Below are 23873 nucleotides of genomic sequence, written 5' to 3'. Positions count from 1 at the left end.
AGCAGAATAGGCCTTAATACAATTGGTGTTGAACCATTTTTTCCCTATGGCACATCCTGACTTGGGTTTGGTCAGGAGGGCCGCATTTATATGTTGACAAATGATGGCAAAAGCCTCAACAATGCTAGAGTTGGAGTTGGCATAGTCTAGGCATATGTCCATCTCCGGTTCAACTTTAGCCAGGACATCTTGGCAAAAAGAGAGCGGGGACACCTGAGCCCATTTTACCCTCCTGCCCTGGTCTTTTACTATCAGGGCTCTAGGTCCCAAGATACTAGGCTCTTTAAATGCCAATAACCCATCCGAGGCGACCTCTACTATCACTGGATTGTGGTCACTGAATGCGGAGTCCTCCACCCTGTAGTTTAAAATCAAAACAAGAAGCAAAGAGGAAACAAAAATGTAATCGATGACTGACCCTGAATCCGGGCCTTTAAAAGTAAACGGTCTCTGGCCCACCGTGCAGTAACCAGGTTCAGAGAGATCTGAGGTAGCCAATAGGCTCTCCAAAGCCTCACCTGATTTAGTATGTTCGAAATGTATGGATGAAGCGTAGGGGCAACCCTCCTCATCATCCAAAATGCAACCTAGACTGCAAGGATGGATATTAAAATCGCCCATTAAAATTACCTCGAAACTATTGTGTAGAGCCCTGTATTTATCCAGAACCTCCCCCACAGATTCTAGGTGGTAATTTGGACTGACACTGTCTTTAGAATTATAAAAATTTATCAAAAGTAGAGAAGGAGAGTTTGCCACCACTAATTCTACTACTAAACAATGTTGGGAGCCAGAGTCAACCTGTTTGGCGGATCCTTTCAGGTTCAAAGAAACGAACAAGGCAAGGCCCCCCTTAGCCCTCCCCGCCAAGCTAGGTGTTGCTGGGATATAAAAATGAACAAACCCGTCCAAAGAAAGATTGTTTGATGTGTCCCAAGTTTCCTGTAGGGCGATAATATCGTGGGACACAACATAACCAATCCATAAATCATCCTGGCTTTTAAGTCTGGTGCCGGCAACATTCCAACTTAAAATTTTGCAGGTGTTTTTTCTGTCGGATAAGTCGTGCGACACACAGACATCTACACCCTTTCCCTCAGAACTAGTTGGTGGGTTATCAACAGAGGGGGACAAACTAAGAAGAGGCCCCTCCAGGCCCGGTCAGGCTGATGCTTCCAGGTGATATGTGTTATCGATACTCTGAGTGGGGAGCATTACAAAGTTTGGGTTGGATCCGGTACTATCCTGGGATTGGACAAGGCTTCCGGGGGTGTTAAAGTAAGGATTATAAAAGTGCCTTAAATCATGGACCCTTATTTCTGACCTATCCCAACTAAGTGGATGGTCACAAATGAGGCGCACCACTCGGGTATCCCTAAAATTAATGATAATACAATCCCCTTGGACATTTTTTGGTCTGGGACCAACCCAACTAACTCTTCTGGCAAAGAGAATTTTCCCGTCCAAAAAGTTCGGGATAGGTCTCTTTTGGTTGAGCCAGAAGATGACTTTATTTTTAAGTTGTTGATAAGATTCCTCTGTGTCGCTCTTCAATTCCGGAACGCCGGATAAAACGGCAACATAGGGAATAGATTCAGGAGGTAAATGGATGCAGACATTCGAGGACTTAGAGGGTTTAGTTATCCTGTCTCCATAGACTATGTTTGAACCTTTGTGTGAAGACCTGCTATCCAATTTGGTTCCGGGTAAGTCCTTTGAACAATCCCTATCCTGATTACTACCCTGAGTGCTAGTATTATCTGCTATCGAGATTCTGGGTGGAACTACACTAGAGTCGACTATAGGGAGTATAACGGTATTGGGGGAAGAAAGTGGCAGGGCAGGAAGGGTATGGGTCACCTTAATGGGATTAACACAGTCCTTGGTGGCTAATTTAATAAAATTTTTTAATGAGCAAAAATTATCTAAAATAGTTTGCTCAAGACGATCTACTTTGTCAGAAACCACCTTTACCCTATCCAAAAGTGGTGATAGCAGGGAGCGGACTATTTGTTCGATCTGGGGGATCAGGTCATTTTGTTGGGGCTGGTCCTGATGTCTATTATCAGTTTCATCCCCAATAGTGATATCGACAGACTGAACCAAACCAGACTTCGCTGGTGGGCCAGTCGTGATGTTAGTATACTTTGCCAATCTCCCGCCCTGTGAAAGCCCATCTCTCTTCCTCTTACAGGCTGCACTATTACTACCCTTTTTTTGGGCTCTTGTCTGTGGATGACTAGAAACAGATTGGGAGTGAATCAGAGCACTAGTGACTGTAAGGGGAGCCTCTCTCGGGGGATCATTTGTGTCATTTGTATCATTCTGATCGGCTATTGTAATGGAGCTAACTGCTAGGTCCCGCTGTTGCCCAATAACTTCCGCACCCTGCAGTACAGGGTTCTTGGGGGATTTTGCTAGGGCAAGTAAGCCTAAAGAGGAGCGTCTAGCTTGACTTAGCTCGGCTGATAACCGGCGCTCGGTAATAGCTAGTTCCTGTTCTAAGACCGAGACCGCTCTCGTGATAAAATGATCCATAGTACCAGACACAGACCCGCCTCCTCCCAAACGCTTCCCCTTGCCTGCCATCAGGCACTGTATACACCCCTATGACAGGATACAGTCCCGGGGCAGTGTTGGGGATATGATGTGATGATAGTCCACGTATTACGTCTCAATACAGCTTTTCACGTTATCAGCCTAAGGGATCAGCAACCTCAGATCATACGTATACAATACAAACTACTACTCATATCACAAATGACGATATACAGTGCAAATCTACCTTCCCGGTGGTGAGCGCTTAGGAGTGTCAGAGGGATGGCCCAGTCCAGTCAGGTCCAGGCAGTGACGGGCAAGGACGGGCCCGCCCTTGGCCCGGGCGCTGCCCGCGCGCGTCCCGCGCTGCGTGAGCGCCTGCTGGAATTTAAAACAGCCCGGCGCTGCAAAGCGTCGTCATCAGTGTGCGCTGCCGGGTGGCATGCTGGGAAAGGAAGTCCGAACAAGCCGCTTCCCTCACGGCGATGTAGCTGCCTTGCGTCTTCAGCTCCACAGCACCTCTGCGAGCCGTTCCCCTCACGGCGAGTAGTTAGGGAATAGATATCTGCTTGTCACCGCTTCCCTCAGCGAGCGTCCCGCGCTGCGTGAGCGCCTGCTGGAATTTAAAACAGCCCGGCGCTGCAAAGCGTCGTCATCAGTGTGCGCTGCCGGGTGGAATGCTGGGAAAGGAAGTCCGAACAAGCCGCTTCCCTCACGGCGATGTAGCTGCCTTGCGTCTTCAGCTCCACAGCACCTCTGCGAGCCGTTCCCCTCACGGCGAGTAGTTAGGGAATAGATATCTGCTTGTCACCGCTTCCCTCAGCGAGGAGCCCTCTCAAAAAGTCTCGCCAAACCAGCACATGCGCTGGGTCAGGCGAGATCTAAAAAAAGGCATGGGCAAAGAAGTGTAGCTAGGAATATTTTATTGTAGGTGCTGCCTTAGTAATACGAATCACCCTGCGTATATGATTGTAATACCTTCATCAGCTTCATCCCAATTATTTTCAGGGAGAAAAATGCAAGTACTCACGAGGCCAGGCTTACATTCACCCCACCCTTCAAAAAAGGTAACGGTGGGGAGCCACGGGCAATGGCCAATGGGTCAAGGGAGCCACGGGTCGAAAACGTATAGGAACCTGACACCCGCATTCAGATTTTTAATATCACATTGATTGGAGCCTGACCCTGCGAGGCACTCGGATTCAGAATGTTGCTAAGGACATGAACCTATGGAGATCGGAAAACGAGGATCCTCAGAACACTGCCTGGAAAAATTGTTAGGAGTCATTCCAGATTTAGTACAAAGGGACAAAAAGCCCTTTATCAAGGACCAGTGTGTGATTATGGTCAATGTCATCCTACAAAGGCTGTGAATACGGATATCCCTAGGCGTTGCCAATACTGAGACTAGATCAGGCTTTTTCGTATAAGACTTCGGACAATTCCTCATTAAACCACTAGATGGCAGATTATGCCAAAGTACTAAATCTTTAACAGATTCTTTCGGCAAAACAAGTAATCCTGCCAATGACAGTCAGGATAAGCACGGTAGGGAGATCAGAGGAGTATTACTCAAAATGTAACAGATAAATATTAATCGTCAGGATACACCCATCATTTTAGAGGCGCACGGGAAGAAGGCCGGCAAGAACCCGGAGCCAGGGAGCTGCTTATAAAATGTACAAATATATAGTTAACGGGAACACCGGTTACGTTGACAGTTTTAAAGCAGAAAAAGACATCGAGTTGGAAGCAGCCCTTCGGAAATGTTTCACGAAAGACCCCTGGAGGTCAAAATGCAAATGAAGGGTTTAGAATGCGTTTAACCTTCACTATATAACATCCCCAGTAAGACATACCGAGGGAGCGTTCCCAGGTCATAACAAAATAATTTACCATATAATCATGCTATGCCTCGAATACTGCCCTTATTCAACCTATTGTTGCCACCTAACAAGTGTATGAAATATTTTTGTATCGACAGTGACGAACTTCCCCAACGGACCCCTGTAGATCACGACCAATGATGAGGGATGGGACTCTGGAGAGTGATAGTTGGTGAGTAACTGATAAAACATCATTTGCATTTTGAGTGATACTGACCAGAGTACTCCCAAGTGTGGTGGTTGAGCTGGACTTTTGCCAGTAACCTACTGAAACCCTGCATTATGCAGAATTTGCGGAAAGACTTCATGGTGAAGCATGTGTGGGCAAAGCCTTGCAGAAAAGAAGAATCTGAACTCTTGGAGAGACCAAAGCCATCCACCTTTTTTTGTTTCTAGCATCCAATAACACATTTCATGCTAATACCAAAGTATCAGGGTTCACCGAAGAAGGATGCGTTGGCCTGCCCTGGGCCGGAGTATCCGCAAGTGAGCTTGTTGTTGGTCGGAGTGCATCCAGCTACATTCCAGAAGGTTGGGCTTCTTCGAAAACAGAGCAGGTTCTGATGAACACACCACAGCATCGAAGAGATCAAGTCCTAGGATCCTTCAATGCATTTCGATTACCAGCCTAGGCCAACCATCTGTAATCGCTTTCTTGCCTGAACAGCTGGAGATCCTGTATGCTGGGCTGGGAAACCCTCCCTGCTCAGAGGCTATGGGGACCCGATTATTAATAGGACAAGGGTTTTTGTGGGTCTCCTTACGGTATGGAGCTCGCAGTACTTCCAGGTGCTCCCTGAGCACAGCAGCCCACAGCTGCCTGAGCACTCAAAGTATAAAGTGCAAAATGTGGTGATGCAGCCCACTCAGTCTCTGGGGAAAACACAGGCATGCTTACAATGCTTCATTTATACTGCAATGAGAAATACAGAAAGTGATGGATGGAATGATTTAATTAGTCTTCGCCAACGGTAATTACTTAGGCCATGTCCCAACCCATCAAGCTACAGTGGACTGAAGAGGCCCATGTAGGCTGAAACCGGTCTTAGGGTTATTGCATTTCCACTCAGAGAGAGCCGGACCTGGCAGTTCAGGCTTGGTTCTTCCTACTGGAGCGGAATCAAGACTGATTTGCATATTGCTGGTTCCTCTCTAAGCTGGGTTAGTGCTCACAAGAACTACGGACTGGAACGCAGCCCAGAGGAATTACCAGTGGCTGAGATTAATTCAAGCATTCACCAATCATTTTTTTGTGCACCTCAGTGCGATGCGCTCCATGCGACAGGTATGCCCAGGCATGGGCCCCGTGCTCACTGTATCATAGTAATGAAGATACACCTCCCTGAAAAGGCACACAGGGACAGAAACGTGTCTTGGGGCGCTTGTGCTTGGACTGGGGTGCTCTATAGGAGCTGGATCAAGACTGATTTGCGTATTGCTGGTTCCAGTCAGAAGCTGCATGGTTGGCAAAAGAACTATGGACTGGAATGCAGCTCAGAGGAATTACCAGTGGCAGGGATCAATCCAGGCATTCCACCCATTACTTTTGTGTGTACATAACTTGTGCAAGCTCCTCAACTGAGAAGGTGGCTGCACACCACAGTATCAGTTGCCATTACTTGGTCGGAGTCCAGGTGGCCATCATGTGTGTTGTGGTGCTGCGCACATCCACAGTGTAGTCGAACGCTGCTGTGGTCGGTCTACTCTGCATGGCGCTCTCACATACCCATTGACAACGTATATGACAAGGAGCAGTCTCCGTAAGGACACCGTCCCTTCCAGCGACCATGCCCGGCCAGTAACAGTAAATATTGCAGAGTTGATCTCAGTGTGCACCACGTCACTTCCTGCGACTACGCCCGGCCACTGAAAGTAAACACTGAAGCAGTGTTTGTGTACGAACAACACCTCTCCCTCAGCCTGCCTCAGCTCCTCTGGCTTTCACATTTACTGCAGCCATAGGTAAGCACAGATAGGCGGTATATAAAAACCCAAGTAATAAATGAACAGTGCCTACACATCATCACACATGTGTACTAGCAAACATGATCTCAGACTCGACCCTCAATTACTACAAAGATCCAGTGAGGGTAAAGTCATTCCCTTTATGCATGCAAGTTTAACAATGTCAGGCATGTGTTAACAGTTCAGGTGTCAAGATTTGTAGCGCCAGTAGGATATAGAACTATATAACAACACAACTCTATTTTTTATCTATTCATAAATGGCCTTCCGCGCTACACTTCCTTGCACTGAAGCGCTTTACAAGGAATCAACAATTCTAATGCTAGGTCACTAAATATATTTTTCAAAAATACAGTTCTTGTCATGACTTACCTATGTAACACGCATGCTTTCAGTCAGTTCAGAGAGCATTAAGGCGGGCGTTCTCTGGTGGTTTCTCCCCCTACGCTTCGGCCTCAATTAAAAGCAAGCATCAAGAAATATGGTTGGTTTGTTTTTACCACATGGGCACCAAACTGAGTTGTCAAGAGTCGCTACTGGAAAAGGTCAAGTACAATATGCCCAATATTTTTAATGTCCTAAGGAATTTTGAGGAAAATGCTTTTACTATTTCCATCAAGGTCACAATGACATGATGTGATCTACTTAGCTTGTCTAGTAAGAGCCCTTCTCAGAAAGAAACTGTATAATCAAAGATGTCTAAATGTATCACTTCCTAAATGCCCAATCAGCAAAGTCGCTCGACCGAAATCAAAAAGTCCTGAGCTGCTGCTTCAGTGATGTGTAGATTGAAATTATTCTGAGTAACAGCCTCAGGTGCCAACTGCATTTCATGTGCTGGAACTTTTAGGTTCATGTTCATAATTGGAAAAGTTAACCTGCAAGACTCGCAATGAAGAGTCCTGCTGGGTGAAAGTTTCCTTTCTGAGCAGCACGTGCTTAATTCGTAGACTTAGAACAATCTCGCACTGATTAAGGTGGCTTTCGAGCACAACACGAGCAAATGCAGGGTTTAACCCTTTAGTAATTGAAGTCAATAAGTTTACACAGTGATTAGTAATTGAAGTCAATAAGTTTACACAGTGATCTTACAACATTAAATAGTTTGTTACAATGAACTGCTTTCTTGCAGGATCCTACATGTGTCCACGGGTCGAGTGTACTACTCTTAGGACAAGAAAATGATCCACGTCACTAGACATGCTGGTTTGGCAACATTATTCAGATTTTTCGCAAAGAGGAGGCAGCCAGGAACCATCTGTGGGATCAGAGGGTCTGCGCAAAAAAACAGGCTAAATGCTTTGAATTTACTGCAGTATTGACAAAACTAGTAAATCATGCAGAGAAAAAAGGATGTTGAAATAAACCCAGCATATGGTAAAATATTGAAAAAAATACCTCACACGAACAGTAAGCTATCATGTTGCTGAAACGTTTGGTAGAAGGAGGTAACCACTTCCGTGGCTTTGATGCACACCTGACATACATTTGTAATCCAGAGTTCAAGGCAGATTATGACGGTAACACAGAGGGTTGGGAATACCACGATGAGTTTACACATTAGATTATGTCGCACTAAAGAAAAAAAGATTCTGACTCACTGGGAAAAAATAAGAACAATACACAATTATGATACATAATGTGTAAAACAGAAAGCAGTCCGAAATCTCAGGATATACACACTCTATACAATGGCTAGGCGGATTTTTTTTTTCTTCAAACTATAGCAACTCGGAAACCAGCTTCCTTTCTAAATCACAATTGTGATTGAAGGGTAAAAATTCAAAGATGAAGCTGAGAAGGGGCGGTTTTCCACATTGCTGAGCAGGACAATATAGTTCTCCGACACTTCTCATATAACAAAAGATCCTCGTATAAAATGCGATATATTACACAGTAAGGTTGGTAACAAACTACTCATTTCTGTTCGCCTCAGGCAAACAGGATATACTCATTTTCTAGGATTTAGAAAGTCTATTTTTTTTTTTACCTCTTCAAGTGCCATTAAGTTACTCCGAGTTTTAAACGGAAAGTCCATTCCATGACGCAAGATCGACATCTTGTGGCCACAAAACATATTTCACTGCTTGCAGGCTAAGCGGATCAAACTGGCGGAACTTCCTAAAGCAATTCTAAACAGCTGACTGCAAAAAAGCGCGGGAAAAGTTTATTTTCTACTGAACATCCTCTCTTGAAAGTAAGGTCCGTTCTCAACATTTTCTTCTGAATTTTTAAATCTCCTAGGTGTGTGTGCACTTGCATTCTATATAGTGAAGTTACATACACCATAGCTTCTCAGAAGTTTGTTAACGACAATAAATCTGAAAACATTAATAGGCAAGAAACAAAAAGACGGGGCTATCGATATGGCGATTACCTGCCCCGCTCCCCCTTTGAAAATACTACAGTTATTTTCACAAGCAAACCACTGGTCCCTATCTAAACACCGCGGCACCCTCTCCATTACAGGTGAACTCATATACCATTAGTCTTGGGCTAACCACGGGAACAATCATAAATCTATAACAAATAGTTAAGGTATTTTTAATAAAATCTACCTGCGTGCTCTCACTAGCAGTCTTGAAGCTTTACCCAGCAGTTCTACCGCCTGTCGCAAGCGATCTTCATTCTGAAAGAGAAAAACGTGAAATAAAATACATTTTTCAGGAGTCCTCCATTTGTTGCTGCGTGTAAAATATTCAGTTACAGAAGGCCGTTCCCGGAACAGGATATTCAAGAATTGTTTGCAGCAGACTTCTAACTGCGCCGTCTACTAGGACAGGAATGTGGAGCAAAAATTAAATACGGAGGAGGAGGGGAGGGGGGGGGGGGAGATTGGGGGGGGAGATTAAGGGTCTCGGGGTCGAGATGAGCCAGCTAAGAGTAATACGGGGTAGTGGAATTAAGGCTACAACGAGCAGTGGTACATATGGGGTTGGCCAAGAGAACGAGTAAGGTGTGGGCCAGGATACAGGGACGAATTCACATTGCGACGAACAATCAATTGTGTTCTGAAGCATAACAAATAAAATTAAAACTAGAAAGTTTGAAAAGATCCCAGCTCCACCGAAATGTGGAACTTCTCCAAGAAACAGCGTCCAAGGATAGAGACAAGGACACTGTACACTGCATGTTCCATGAACTGATACGCATTATTGATGATCCGACCTCAACACACAACATGAATTCTCAAGTATACTATATTATAGCCATTTTGGAATATCCCCTCTACTATTTTGGAGATCTAATTTTTTACTCCTTATCTGAATTAATTGAGTTCAACACATTGTTGAATTACATTTCCCTCAAACTTAACAGTTCATTAATGTAATGCATCTTAAAGCAAATACCTCATGGTAGATTAAGGACAAGCTTTTTCAATTTATTATATTTTGTTCGATTTTTTTAACAGTTATCTATCTACCTAAATTCCACTGAAACCTTAACATTTGATTAGGGTTCTACCAGACCCCTAGTGGCAAACCATTCAGGTCTTAGAACTTATTTTTCTTATTTATAACGCATGGAAATCCACATAGAAATACACATTTTTAGCGTTTTTCTCCATTGTTTTGCACGCCTAGTATTTTGACACATGCAGTAGAAGAGTACTTTTGACAAGGCACCAGCTACATGTCCTCGGCTTAGAATAAAAGGTTTTTACCCTAATCTTCACACTTTCATTAGATAACTCCGATTGTGTGTATACATTGTACAAAGTTGCATTTTGGGGTGCAGGAGTGAAGAAAGTATTATATCCAATCACAAATAAAAAGCTATCATGGGTTCTTAGCCATGGTCCTCCCAGGGGGCTATAAGAGCCTCTTTTTCAAAGTACATGGATTAAAAAAAAAATAATTCACCAACCTCTATTGGATAAATGATATAGACACCAACTTTGCAGCATAAAGATAACTCATACATTCCATGGAAAATTAGTTTTCGATTATGTATATCAGTAATTTATGTTACACATAATTAAAAAAAAGGCTTGCCTCAAAATCAGGTGAGCATGGGTTTGGCAAGAGGTGTTTGCCATTCTTGGCTGACATCCTATTGCTCACACTTTATATTCTTTTAATCCTAATTTTCCCTTGGATGGGGAAGCCAGCAGTTGGTACATGAGGCAGCTCACAGAAGGAAGAGGATGAAGGAAGGTCATCTACTGCCTCCTTCAAAAAAGAAGCACCATATTTTCTACTGTGTAAGTTTTCACCCTAAAACACTATTCCTATGCTTATTGAAATGTAAGCTTACTAACTACTCTTTATAATGCTTGCTCATCCTATTGCGGACTATTTCTTTTTAGATCAAGCTTAGTACTCTATTTATTTTCATTGCTCTCTTTGTCATTCATACATGTGACTATTTTACCAGTCCAACGGGGACCCTACCTCTCTTCATGTAAAGAGCTCCGATACCCACTAGGGTCAGATTCGTGCTATACAAAAATTTATAAATAAATAAAATAAATGTGTTCCAAGACCCCTAGGTGGCTTGCTCTACAAGCACCAATGCAATTGTGAAACTGAGGAACCTTATATAAACCGGTGGCGCTAAAGCCATCATGGAAGTAGGCACAGATGAGAGATCAGAAGTGGCGATTTGCTTTGATCGTTGGTGGAAGTAAATGTGTCAGCCATGAGGGAAGTTGACCGCAAGGCAGATGAAGAGGGAAACCAGGGCATGGAGTGTTTTTTTCTTTGTAGTGAAAGGTAGCACCCCTCTGTAACATGAACTAAGTAAAATTGCTCAAAGCCTTTGGTGGAGGAGGTGAGGTGAATTTAGTTTGATTCACCTTGGGCTTATCGCCAATAACACAATAGTTTTATCATTTAAATTGCCATACTTGACCCACTTCCAGCTGAGAGCTGAGTCTAACCAAAAATACTTCCTAAAACTGCATTTGAGGATTTCAATCATCCTGAGAGGCACTTGTTGCAAGCTCTGTCTTTAATCTCCGAAGTTAAATACTGCTCTGAGAACTAGTGGTGCTAACCTCCTGATCCCCCAAAGGAAAGAAGGGACCAGGTTCTGCCACAGAAGCCAGTCTACCCAGTGGAATGGCCAATTAGACCGGAGAGTGCAGAATATCCTGGAAACAAAGGCTCTGTGGTGGCCTAGAAGGAAACCAGTGAACCAGTTGTAACTAGGTAGGTTGCCTTCCAGCAAACATCTCCCCAGGTCCTAGGGAGAGCAAAAGGAAGTTGTTGCTGCTGGAGCAGAACCGGTTGTAACTAAACATTTTGCTGTGGATCTGAACTACAGGCATGGAGAGTCTTCCAGAATCTTGGAATGGCATCTATGGAACCTAGACCGAAAGTCTGAAGACCTACTGAATTACAGAAATTAATACAAATCTTTTTCTAAAAGAGAAAACAAAAAATATACAAGTAATCTCTGGGGGAATAGGAAAATGCCACTTGATAACTGTAGGAAGCCGACTCTTTATATGGTATACCAAAAAGAGGTATACCGTTCATAGAGTCCTGTTATTCCCTTACTAGTGGACAGGGGCTTACTCTAGCAATCCAAAGGCGCTCTTTTAGGGGTAGTGTGGTCGAGTAGCCTTATCAGAGGGGATTGTTAGGCATCTGCAAATACACACTATAGTCAATAATTGATGCACACAACTCAATAAGGAGACACACACCAATATATAAAAATAATATGTATCTTTATATACGTTTAAGCACCAGAATCAATACGACCAGTTATGTAAGTTTTTCAAGAGAAATACTTTTGTATTTAAAAAGTTGACAGTGCATTTTCCAGAAGCTGCAATGTTATCCTATAGGAGGAAAAACAAGTACAGCATTCAGCTACAGTGCAGCGACTTACAAGGCCTATCTCCTGGACTTAATTAAGGTGAGTATGGGGCAAGGTCCAAGGTAGCACCCAACAGGTCACCTCGGGAGGGCACTGGGGCAGATGGGCACATAGGTGCTTTTCATTGTTGGATGTCCAATGTTATCCTATGGGGATTGGTCTGGTCGAAAAGAGCCTTCAGGCTTGGACTGGGAAGCCCGTCGGTCTGAACCAAAGGGGGGAGGGGGGGGCATGTCTCACGATGCTTGGGGACACCTTTGGTCATCTTCTCCAAGGGCTAGGGGCAACGGGTGCAGAGGTGTCCTCGGGTGTCAGATTTTCATCAACCGGAGCACTCGCAGCAGAGGGGGACTGCAAACAGAGGCTGCAGGTAGTGTCACAAAGTCCAGAGTGAGCAAGTCCAAGGTAGACTTTGTCAATGAAGGGCCAGGGGACCACGCTGGCACAGTTGGTCCACTTTAGCTGGTGCAGTGGTGCATTCCGGTGTCAGGCTTTGGCGGTCCAGAGTCCTCTCAGGTCACTTTGGGTGCCTGCAGGGGGAAGGAAAGCAGCTCCACTGGAGTTCCTGAGTGTTGGCAGAAGTGCTGGCAGTCCTCTCAGGCTTTTGGAGGCACAGCAGATTGCAGGATGAGTCGACTTTGGCGCAACTGTTGGGAATAGCAGACAGGCCAGCAGGGTTGGCGCCAAGTCAGTTGCTTCTTCCACAGTTCTTGCTTTTCGTGGCTCTTCATTGCTTCTTTTGGTAAGCAGGATCTGATTTCCTGGTGCCAGGGCTCCCCTAAATACTCAATTTAGGGGTGTTAGAGAAGTGTAGGGTAGTAGCCAATGGGCCACTTACCCCAGGATTCACTACGCCCCCTATATGACCACTTCCTGGGGGAAATTGGCATAACCCTGTCCTAGAGATCCTAAATTTGGGATCACAAAGGACACTACTAAAAGGATGAATTCACTTCAGGTAGCAGGGGTGGTGCTCGCCAAAGGGTGGACACGTTTGTCTTGCTTAGATAATTTTCCCACCTGTCCAGGTGCTAAAGGGCTCACAGTACAAAGGGGGTCGGTGTTCTCTCGTGTGAGAGAAGCCAGATAGGAGAAAAATTATTTTGTTTTGAGGACGTTGAGTGACAGTTCCTATCAAGACTGTGGCCTTTCACCAGATTTCCTACAATTACCAATTTTTTAACAATGGACTCAGTTGTTGATTACACTTTGGACTGAATATATCTAATGTTGGTCCTGAAGAAGCATGTTGACAAATTAGTCAGAATACCTGAAACAGATATCGACCACTTAAAAAATAAAATAAAGAAAACAACTTAACTTGCGCTCGCCGCATCGCCGACTCGACGATAAGGCGAGCACAAGGTAAGTGATTTTATTTATTTATTTAGTTAGTTACTTAATTTGTGCTATCCCGTCGTATCTCGACCCGCCTCGGCCGTGCCGTGCCACTTTTACCTATACCGGCTGTGCCTGGTTAATCTGCCTATATTTGTAATTCTATATTGCAACTGCATATGGCTCACATGTCAAAGCAGAAAGTCAGAAAAACTGAATCTGTGCGAGGCCCCCAGGATGAAATATTCTTGAGTTTCTGAAAATGCAATCTGGTGTTATTCAGGATGGCAAATTGTGGCTTTTTTGCAGTTTTTCATATAGCGCGGACTTGGCCCAGGCATTAGAGCACTTTATTTGAGCACCAGATTACATTACACAAGGTCAGATATTTGTTTTATAGGCACAGGAAGATTAGATTCGTCCACAAACGCAGGATGTTGAGCCGACACAAGACTTGAACCTGGTTTCGCAATTCCAAAGTTGAAGAGTTATGATTTTCTGTATTTTACATTGATTTGCCTAGTTTTTGAAGTTTGAGGAAAATGTGCGTTATTCTTCTTCAAAACACATTTGCCCAAGGACCACTCACATAAAAGCAAAAAATTTTGAAAATGAATTGCACTTCAAGGATAATACTGTTGTGAGTGAAGACAGAGAAGGTATTCACATAACTAAGTAAGTGATGCTGCTGCTACTGTGGTTAATTTGAAAGAAACTAAACAGTATTTCTATATGCTTTGTATCATAATAAAAGCACTGAAGCTCAGATGCTGCATGTCACAGATTAGTACACCAGTGTGGTCTCTCAGCTATTCATACCACTCAGAAGGATTACACAAGTGTAAATGAATTGGGATAGCAAGAAAATGTTACTTTCTTTTAATCGCAATTCTTAGTCATAAGATCTTTGATATTCATAAAATATGAATGTTTCTGCCACGGCGAGGAATCCCGGAAAACGTTTGCCAATACCAATAAGTTAGGTAAGAAAACATCTGTTAGACACATTACTTTTAGGTGAACACACACTTTACAAATGTTATACTCATCCTTCGGGCCACCTACACAGAAAAACACCTGCTCTTTGACTTGAAGCCATACCAAAGAGCACATCCCCAAGCAGATAAACTCCACTTAACCTTGAAGCTTTCACAGCACGTGCTAGCTGTAGTACAGTCTCCATTTATAGTGGTCTGATCTGCTGGTACCTCTGGAGCAGGGATGGTTGTTTATTAATTCAACAAAGATTCCTACAATGCAGGATCAGGATTACAAAGGTCTAAGCCCTTTTTTCTAAGTCATATAATCTTTGTTGATTGTCATGAAAAGTTAAGATAATAGCAAGTCTGCTGTTTGATGCAGAATGCGGAAGGGAACTTTAACAGAAAAGAAACGTAGCTGGAAATGAATAGCTTAACAAGATTAAGTATGAATACATGACCTCCTTGCACACTCATCTGGGAGTCAGAAGTTAGGTAATGGGTCTTCATATTTGTATGTACTTATCGCCAGGTTGCTGCTTAACAAATTTCAACAATCAGTGTATTTCTAAATAAAGCTGCAGTAGTTCTCTTTTCCCTAGCCACACGAGCTCCAGGTTTACCCTCCAGTGACGTATTTGCTTTCTTAAAAGATAGCAAAATACAGGATACTAATCATCTTGATATAAATGATTTCGATTCAGCTCCTCCGGTATTTGTAGGGACTTGAGGTCCTTGAATAATTTCTCTTTATAATACCTGAACACTCTTCACATCTAATGTGTGCAATTACTTTTATGCTGGATGTTGGACTTGGCCCTTCTGGCAGGTTCACCCCTGAACTTTTTTTGCTTTTATTGATGACATGGTGTAGTGATTTTGGGGTTTCTGCGCACTTTACCGCTGTGTCCCAGGGTAAAGTGCTTGCGTGTGTTGAGGTTGGCCTGCCCTCCCATAGGAATGCATGGGGGAATGTATGTGTCCTGGTAGTTCCTGATGCGTGGGGTGTGCAGGCCCGAGTTTGGTATGTGCGGACTCGTGGGATTGAATGCTGCGCGATGATGTGTGCGGCGTGCATGTACCTAGTATGGAAGTGCCACTTCTAGAAGTGGGCACTTCGGTGTGCAGTGTAAAATATGTGCCTGTCGCATGATTGGCTGGTTGAGGTCATGTGACGGGCTAGGGATTCCCCAGAGTCAGGATGAGTCACCCAGTGGTGAATGGGGAGATCAGCAGCTAGATGGGTGGGAGGAGTACACCTGGATCCTGAATAGGGCTGGGTTTTCCCCACACAATGATGGCTCCGCCCCCTGTGGTGCGACTGATGACCCTGGCCTGTCCTCTGAATAGGGAGAGGGGCTGAGCAAAACAAAGTGCTCAGGAACCAGTTGGATCTGGTTCGCCCCTTCCCTGCACCCTTGAGACAAAGGGATTTGGTGTATAAAAGAGGGGCTGTGACCCCATGAAAATGTTCTTGTTCGTGTTCTTGTTCTGGACTTGAATCTACCAGGGGCGTGCTGCTGCTGGGGCTCAGGGGAAGGCTTGCCTCCCTGGGCCCTGCCCTGCCCCTGTTTGCCTGGAGGACTTTTCATTGCTGGGAGCTTTTCTGCTCCATTTCTTTATGCCCAGGACTTCTTGGGACCCTTCTGCCTTTGCTGGGGGCTGTTCTGTCCCCCTGATACCTCCAGGACTTTTAGGACCTTTTGCTTTTCTTGAGATCACTTCTGACAAGGAAACCTGTACCAAGGACAAGAAGCCTGCTGATCTAAGGACTTGCCTCCCCTTTCTGCCAGAGTGCTGTTTTGCTGTGGAGGAACCTGAAAGCTGCTTCTTTATTTTTGCCTAGGGACCAGGAGAGAGGAACTGTGTGTGTACTCTCAAACTTGCTAAGAAAATCTCCAAGGGCTGGAAGAGTGCCAGCCTCCTGTTGAAGTCACAGGGCCAAAGGACTTCACCCTCTACTGAATTGCTGGTTGCTGGAAAGTGTTGTCTCCAGTACCCAAGGGAAAATCTGCAGTCTCGACGTCGCTGGACGCCGCCGAATCCAGCTCGACGTCGTGGGTAACGGCCCCAGTGTTCTGAGCCTTCGACGCCGGCCGCCGGGCCCGATTGACGCCAGCAGCAACGCCAGTGAGCAGTGGGTATCGGCCCCGGCTCCAAGTGCCCCGTCTTGACGCCGGTATCAACGCCAGTGAGCAGTGGGTATCGGCCCCGGCTCCAAGTGACCCCGTCTCGACGCCGCTGCTGATCGCATCGACTCGACGCCCTTCTCGACGCCGTGAGCGCTGCTCCGGCCCGACATCTCTCGACGCCGCTGCAGATCGACCCGACTCCGAGGCACGATCGACGCCGACCTCGACGCCGACCTCTCGACGCCGTGGACCATCGTTTCTTCATTTCCCAAAGGTACTGTGTTTATGGGGTCTGTTGTAACTCCAGGCTCGACGCAGCGCTCCTCGCGGTCGACGCCGAACCTTGGGAATATCGTAGACTCGACGTCGTGTGACTCCTGTGGGGGTCACATTGTTGCCAAAGAACTGTGTTTCAGAAGAATATCTAAATTGGTTGCTAAAGAACTATTCCCTAAAGAAGGAACTTTTCCTGATCATTGTTACTTAGGCGCTTTTGCGCCTGTGCATTGCTGTGATGCTTGATGCCTTCCTAATATGATTTATACCATGCTTTGTGTACCCCTCTAGATGTATTTTTATCCCTAGGAGGTTGTGTTACCTAGCATAGTGGCACTGGTTCCCTGCGTGAGATTCTCCTAAAGTGGTTAGGGTTGCGTAGGTGGCAATTACCTGTTACCAGTGGTTACTGGTTGTGCGCTATGACTTCTAATTGGTGATACAGTGATTATATGTTCTATGTTCTAAAAGTATTATTTCTACCAAGTATTAATTCCTGCAAAGTACTAGTTCTACAAAATGTGCTATGTCCAAAAAGTGCTTATTCCTGACAGTGGTCCGGGTGGCCCTGTCTTGTACATATCCCTTGTAAATTCTACCCGTACCAGTGGCACCCTGTAAAGAGTATATTTATTATCTAATGTGTTTTGCTATAATACAAAGGCTATTTTTATAGAATACCTTGTGTGGAGTTTCTTTTGTGGTGGGCCTTGGGTGTTGTTGCTGGGTGCGCGCGCAAACGCTTTACACATTGCCTCCGGGATAGGCCTGTCTGCTCGTGCCAAGCTACCAAGGGGGTGAGCAGGGGTTATCTTTGGCGTGTAACTTCCTTGCCCTGACTAGAGTGGTGGTTTCTGCCTGGCTTTGGCGCAAGCCTCAGCCAACCAGAAATCCCATTTCTAACATTGGTGATCAGCGGTGGGATTTGGACTTGCGTTTGCGCTGTACCGCAGCAGCAACTGGCCGCACTACAAAACTCTGCATTTAGACAAATCACACGGTATAGGGATTATTGTTTTAAAGTTTGCTTTTAAATGTCATTTCTTTGGAAATGTGTTCTTGTGCACTGTGAGTTAGGTGTCCCTAGCTCGGGAGGGTAGATCATCCCCCTTAGTGCATTGTGTTTTCTGGATTCACCAGAGGGTGGGATCCAGTGGTGGCAGCAGATGTGTGTCCAGTGCATGTATTCCCATTCCCAGTTCCCGGGGTAGTGGTACCTGTGTCACGTGGTGGTCAGGTTGAGAAATCAGGGGCGGTAGAAACTGTCTTACCAGTCTTGGGAGGGGTTTGGGGATGAATGTGGAATGCGCTGGATGAATGTGAATGTCCCATTCCCAGTTCCCAGAGTAATAGTACCTGTGTCACGTGGTGGTCAGGTTGAGAAATCAGGGGCGGTAGAAACTGTCTTACTAGTCTGGGGGGTGTGAGTGTGGATGAATGTTGTGTTGCACTGGAAGACTGAGTGTTAAATGGTGTGTGTAAATTATTTTGAGCTTGTTTTTGGGAGTAACCCTAGAAGAATGGTGCAGGTATCTCCACAAACCCTTGCGGCGGAGATGGTTTAGAGTAGCCCAGCTAGGTACCCTTATTTGTGAGGAGGTTGAGTGGTCTCACGCCTGAACTGGTTGAGGGCGTGACCCTGGGTTGTATTCCCAACCCCAACCTCAGTCTCCAGGACTGGTTGGTTCCATGAGGGAACACCAGGTAGGGAGCCTAGTCTGTCCTGTTGGACTGTTCTTCGAGGTGGTTCTTCCTGTTTGAGGTAAGCTGGGAGTGTCTGTAGTCAGGCCTCCATCAGTTTTGGTGTCGAGCAGTGCCACTCCTAGGTGGAGGGTGCAGAGGTTCAGTTTTGAGGGGTGAGAGGGGGAAGAGTCCCCAGTGGGAGCCAGTGGGTCAGGGGCCGGCCAGAAGGGCTGGGCCACCAATGAGTGACCATGGTGACGCCACTTCTGTCCTGGGGCATCTTCACGCACTGTCAGAGGGACAGGAGGTCGTGAGCTCTGCGCCAGGCAGACTGTCACACGACACGCTAGGTATGTGTCACCCTTAGGAAGTCCTGGTCCGCCAGGCATCTGACCAAAGGGTACGTCCCTCGGTTGGGGAGCCAGTAGCCGGTGTTTCCGGATCTGGACGTAAGGACGACTGTAGTCAGTGTCCTGGCCGGTTTGCCTTCTAGGGGTACCACTCCAGTTGGGAGGGTGCGGAACTCTGGAAGGGGGTGCAGAGGGAGGGCGGCCTCGCCTCTGACCCCGGTGCAGCCGGCGAACTTTGATCCCAGGTGGTAGACCAGTTGGTGGAGAGAGGTCCTGAACTGGTGTGAGAGTTGTGTTCTGGTGGGTGCTTCCCTGGGAGGGTGCGGAACCCCAGAAGTAGAGGTAGGGTGGGGCATTCGTGCCCGTGACCTTTGGTCAGCCTGAGGGTGCGGACCCTAGGTTGAAGGATCAGTGGTAGTTGGGAACTACACTGAGAGGGAGAGTGGAGAATGGCTTGTAGGCCAGGGGTTACTACCCCCCACTCTGGGTTTGGCAAGGACCAGTGGTATCTGGGTGGCCTAGGGCCTGGTCCTGGCCGTGGACAACTAGGTAGTACCAGTGGGGTAGCCTAGTTGGGCCTGAGTTCTTTTCGGTTTTTTTTTTTTTTTTTTTTTTTGGAACCCTGTTGATTGAGAATGGCGTAGAACCGGAGAGTGTCCCTGCAGTGCGGGCCTGCGTCCGTGTTCTATCGCCCCAAGCAGGGAAGTCCATCACGGTGGTGATTGGTCTGCCCTGCGTTTTGGCTGGAAGGGGGTTGTGTTGGACTTGGCCCTTCTGGCAGGTTCACCCCTGAACTTTTTTTGCTTTTATTGATGACATGGTGTAGTGATTTTGGGGTTTCTGCGCACTTTACCGCTGTGTCCCAGGGTAAAGTGCTTGCGTGTGTTGAGGTTGGCCTGCCCTCCCATAGGAATGCATGGGGGAATGTATGTGTCCTGGTAGTTCCGGATGCGTGGGGTGTGCAGGCCCGAGTTTGGTATGTGCGGACTCGTGGGATTGAATGCTGCGCGATGATGTGTGCGGCGTGCATGTACCTAGTATGGAAGTGCCACTTCTAGAAGTGGGCACTTCGGTGTGCAGTGTAAAATATGTGCCTGTCGCATGATTGGCTGGTTGAGGTCATGTGACGGGCTAGGGATTCCCCAGAGTCAGGATGAGTCACCCAGTGGTGAATGGGGAGATCAGCAGCTAGATGGGTGGGAGGAGTACACCTGGATCCTGAATAGGGCTGGGTTTTCCCCACACAATGATGGCTCCGCCCCCTGTGGTGCGACTGATGACCCTGGCCTGTCCTCTTAATAGGGAGAGGGGCTGAGCAAAACAAAGTGCTCAGGAACCAGTTGGATCTGGTTCGCCCCTTCCCTGCACCCTTGAGACAAAGGGATTTGGTGTATAAAAGAGGGGCTGTGACCCCATGAAAATGTTCTTGTTCGTGTTCTTGTTCTGGACTTGAATCTACCAGGGGCGTGCTGCTGCTGGGGCTCAGGGGAAGGCTTGCCTCCCTGGGCCCTGCCCTGCCCCTGTTTGCCTGGAGGACTTTTCTTTGCTGGGAGCTTTTCTGCTCCATTTCTTTATGCCCAGGACTTCTTGGGACCCTTCTGCCTTTGCTGGGGGCTGTTCTGTCCCCCTGATACCTCCAGGACTTTTAGGACCTTTTGCTTTTCTTGAGATCACTTCTGACAAGGAAACCGTTACCAAGGACAAGAAGCCTGCTGATCTAAGGACTTGCCTCCCCTTTCTGCCAGAGTGCTGTTTTGCTGTGGAGGAACCTGAAAGCTGCTTCTTTATTTTTGCCTAGGGACCAGGAGAGAGGAACTGTGTGTGTACTCTCAAACTTGCTAAGAAAATCTCCAAGGGCTGGAAGAGTGCCAGCCTCCTGTTGAAGTCACAGGGCCAAAGGACTTCACCCTCTACTGAATTGCTGGTTGCTGGAAAGTGTTGTCTCCAGTACCCAAGGGAAAATCTGCAGTCTCGACGTCGCTGGACGCCGCCGAATCCAGCTCGACATCGTGGGTAACGGCCCCAGTGTTCTGAGCCTTCGACGCCGGCCGCCGGGCCCGATTGACGCCAGCAGCAACGCCAGTGAGCAGTGGGTATCGGCCCCGGCTCCAAGTGCCCCGTCTTGACGCCGGTATCAACGCCAGTGAGCAGTGGGTATCGGCCCCGGCTCCAAGTGACCCCGTCTCGACGCCGCTGCTGATCGCATCGACTCGACGCCCTTCTCGACGCCGTGAGCGCTGCTCCGGCCCGACATCTCTCGACGCCGCTGCAGATCGACCCGACTCCGAGGCACGATCGACGCCGACCTCGACGCCGACCTCTCGACGCCGTGGACCATCGTTTCTTCATTTCCCAAAGGTACTGTGTTTATGGGGTCTGTTGTAACTCCAGGCTCGACGCAGCGCTCCTCGCGGTCGACGCCGAACCTTGGGAATATCGTAGACTCGACGTCGTGTGACTCCTGTGGGGGTCACATTGTTGCCAAAGAACTGTGTTTCAGAAGAATATCTAAATTGGTTGCTAAAGAACTATTCCCTAAAGAAGGAACTTTTCCTGATCATTGTTACTTAGGCGCTTTTGCGCCTGTGCATTGCTGTGATGCTTGATGCCTTCCTAATATGATTTATACCATGCTTTGTGTACCCCTCTAGATGTATTTTTATCCCTAGGAGGTTGTGTTACCTAGCATAGTGGCACTGGTTCCCTGCGTGAGATTCTCCTAAAGTGGTTAGGGTTGCGTAGGTGGCAATTACCTGTTACCAGTGGTTACTGGTTGTGCGCTATGACTTCTAATTGGTGATACAGTGATTATATGTGCTATGTTCTAAAAGTATTATTTCTACCAAGTATTAATTCCTGCAAAGTACTAGTTCTACAAAACGTGCTATGTCCAAAAAGTGCTTATTCCTGACAGTGGTCCGGGTGGCCCTGTCTTGTACATATCCCTTGTAAATTCTACCCGTACCAGTGGCACCCTGTAAAGAGTATATTTATTATCTAATGTGTTTTGCTATAATACAAAGGCTATTTTTATAGAATACCTTGTGTGGAGTTTCTTTTGTGGTGGGCCTTGGGTGTTGTTGCTGGGTGCGCGCGCAAACGCTTTACACATTGCCTCCGGGATAGGCCTGTCTGCTCGTGCCAAGCTACCAAGGGGGTGAGCAGGGGTTATCTTTGGCGTGTAACTTCCTTGCCCTGACTAGAGTGGTGGTTTCTGCCTGGCTTTGGCGCAAGCCTCAGCCAACCAGAAATCCCATTTCTAACACTGGAGAATATGGATTAGGAAAAACACCGGTACGGCTATTGTTCGATTGACATGGAAGTACGAAGACACTTTCAGGAGAAAAAAAGGATATGGTCTGAAAACCGTCTTACTATTAGGAAAGGTAGTGTGAGGTTAGTTTCCACATATGCTTGAATCTCACTCTACAATAAGAAGTAAAACCAACTCAAAAAACTGCTTTCCTCATTATCAATCTTTATTCGAATATATATGTATCATCATAATGACAAAAGATAAAAACATATACATAAAAGCCACATTAAAACCTTAAAAAGCCTTATTAAACATAATACAGTACAGTTGATTCCAAAAAACAATGTGTAAGCATTTTAAGGACCTTCAAGGACCTTATAAAATTTGTATAAAAATTTAAAACCAATCTTAACCTAGTCAACTAGGCACACATTATTTTATTCCAGTGTAAGGCACCTTTTATATACCTAGTAACCACCAGCATCCCCTCCAGATCCAAGAATATCTGTAAATATAAAAAGGCAGGGCAAAACTAAGTAAAACCCCTCGCTTTAAAAGTGGTAATAAATACCTTCTGTGTAAGAATTCATAATATTTACAGAATAAACCCAGGTGTATTAAGGTCTGGGGTGAACTGTCATCACAAGGGCAGGTTAAAACAGCATGTGGATCGAACTGGCCCGGAGGGAAACAGTTCATTGTACGTATTGAGTCCAGACGAAATTTAGTAAGCAAAGATCTGTCTCTCGGATGTTTAACTGCTGTGAGATAAGGTTCAACACTAACAACGGATTTCAACAGTAAATAGGATCTGTTGGAGTTTTTTCTCCAGTGCCCAGGCGTTCCTGTCATCTTCAAACTTATTTAGAATTTCATCCTTAAAGAGACCACGGTCGCCCTTTTTAAGTAGATATGGCCGGTTAAAAATATCAATGCAGTCTAAAGAACGGGCAACGGATTTTATATAGTTAATCCACGGTACCTTATGGACATACGTGCAGTCCATGCGATCCTCAATCACACTCACTGAACCCCAGTCTCCCGTCTACCGAAACAGATATCCAGAGTAACAGTGGAGCCAGTTTAACCTGATCCTCCACATAATTCAAACCCAGTGCCTCACAGGTTGCAAACAAGGAGCTGTTGGGCTCAGCGGCTTTATATAGCAAGTGTTGCAGAGAGACTACAAACAAAGGATCATACTTTAAAACAAAAAAAATCTTTTTATTAACAAGACTCGAGAAACCACAGCATACAGAGATGATAGCATGAGGACGTTGTTTCCATTTACAATAAACCACAGATAGTAAATTCTTAGATGGGGTGGGCCCCCCCAGTATTTTACCCCACATCATGAATCCAATACCCCCAGCCCTCGGTACCTTCACCACGGCAGAGACACCTGTTCCCACTTTTTGGCACACCCCCTGCTCTTGTACACTATTTCCTCCGCTCTCTGGCACCAATCATGGTCCCGTTTCCATTCGTCAAGCAGGGGAGGAGCCTGCACAAAGGATCATACTTAATTATTCCCCAATACTATAAACTTCTTGATCTGAGCTTCCAAGCTATCTCTAGCAGACAGATCACACAGGCAAGCACTCAAACTAGCCATGTGCAGGTACTGAGCAGGCTCACTT

The 23873-nt window shown here is 46.1% G+C and overlaps 1 protein-coding gene across 1 annotated transcript in view; it reads right to left on the bottom strand.

Moving 5' to 3' along the window:
• The window catches only part of NAPG (NSF attachment protein gamma), a 129163-nt gene that overhangs the window by 47966 nt on the left and 57324 nt on the right, over window positions 1-23873 (bottom strand). Inside the window, exon 8 of the mRNA XM_085607339.1 lies at window positions 8948-9018. Coding sequence (XP_085463465.1) covers window positions 8948-9018 — 71 coding nt within the window. The remainder of the gene's footprint in view (window positions 1-8947; window positions 9019-23873) is intronic.

Source organism: Triturus cristatus, chromosome 5_2, assembly GCF_964204655.1.
Source record: "Triturus cristatus chromosome 5_2, aTriCri1.1, whole genome shotgun sequence".
NCBI classification, from domain to species: Eukaryota; Metazoa; Chordata; class Amphibia; order Caudata; family Salamandridae; genus Triturus; species Triturus cristatus.
The sequence above is the reverse complement of the archived record's forward strand: the minus strand, read 5'-3'. Positions and strand labels throughout refer to the sequence as shown.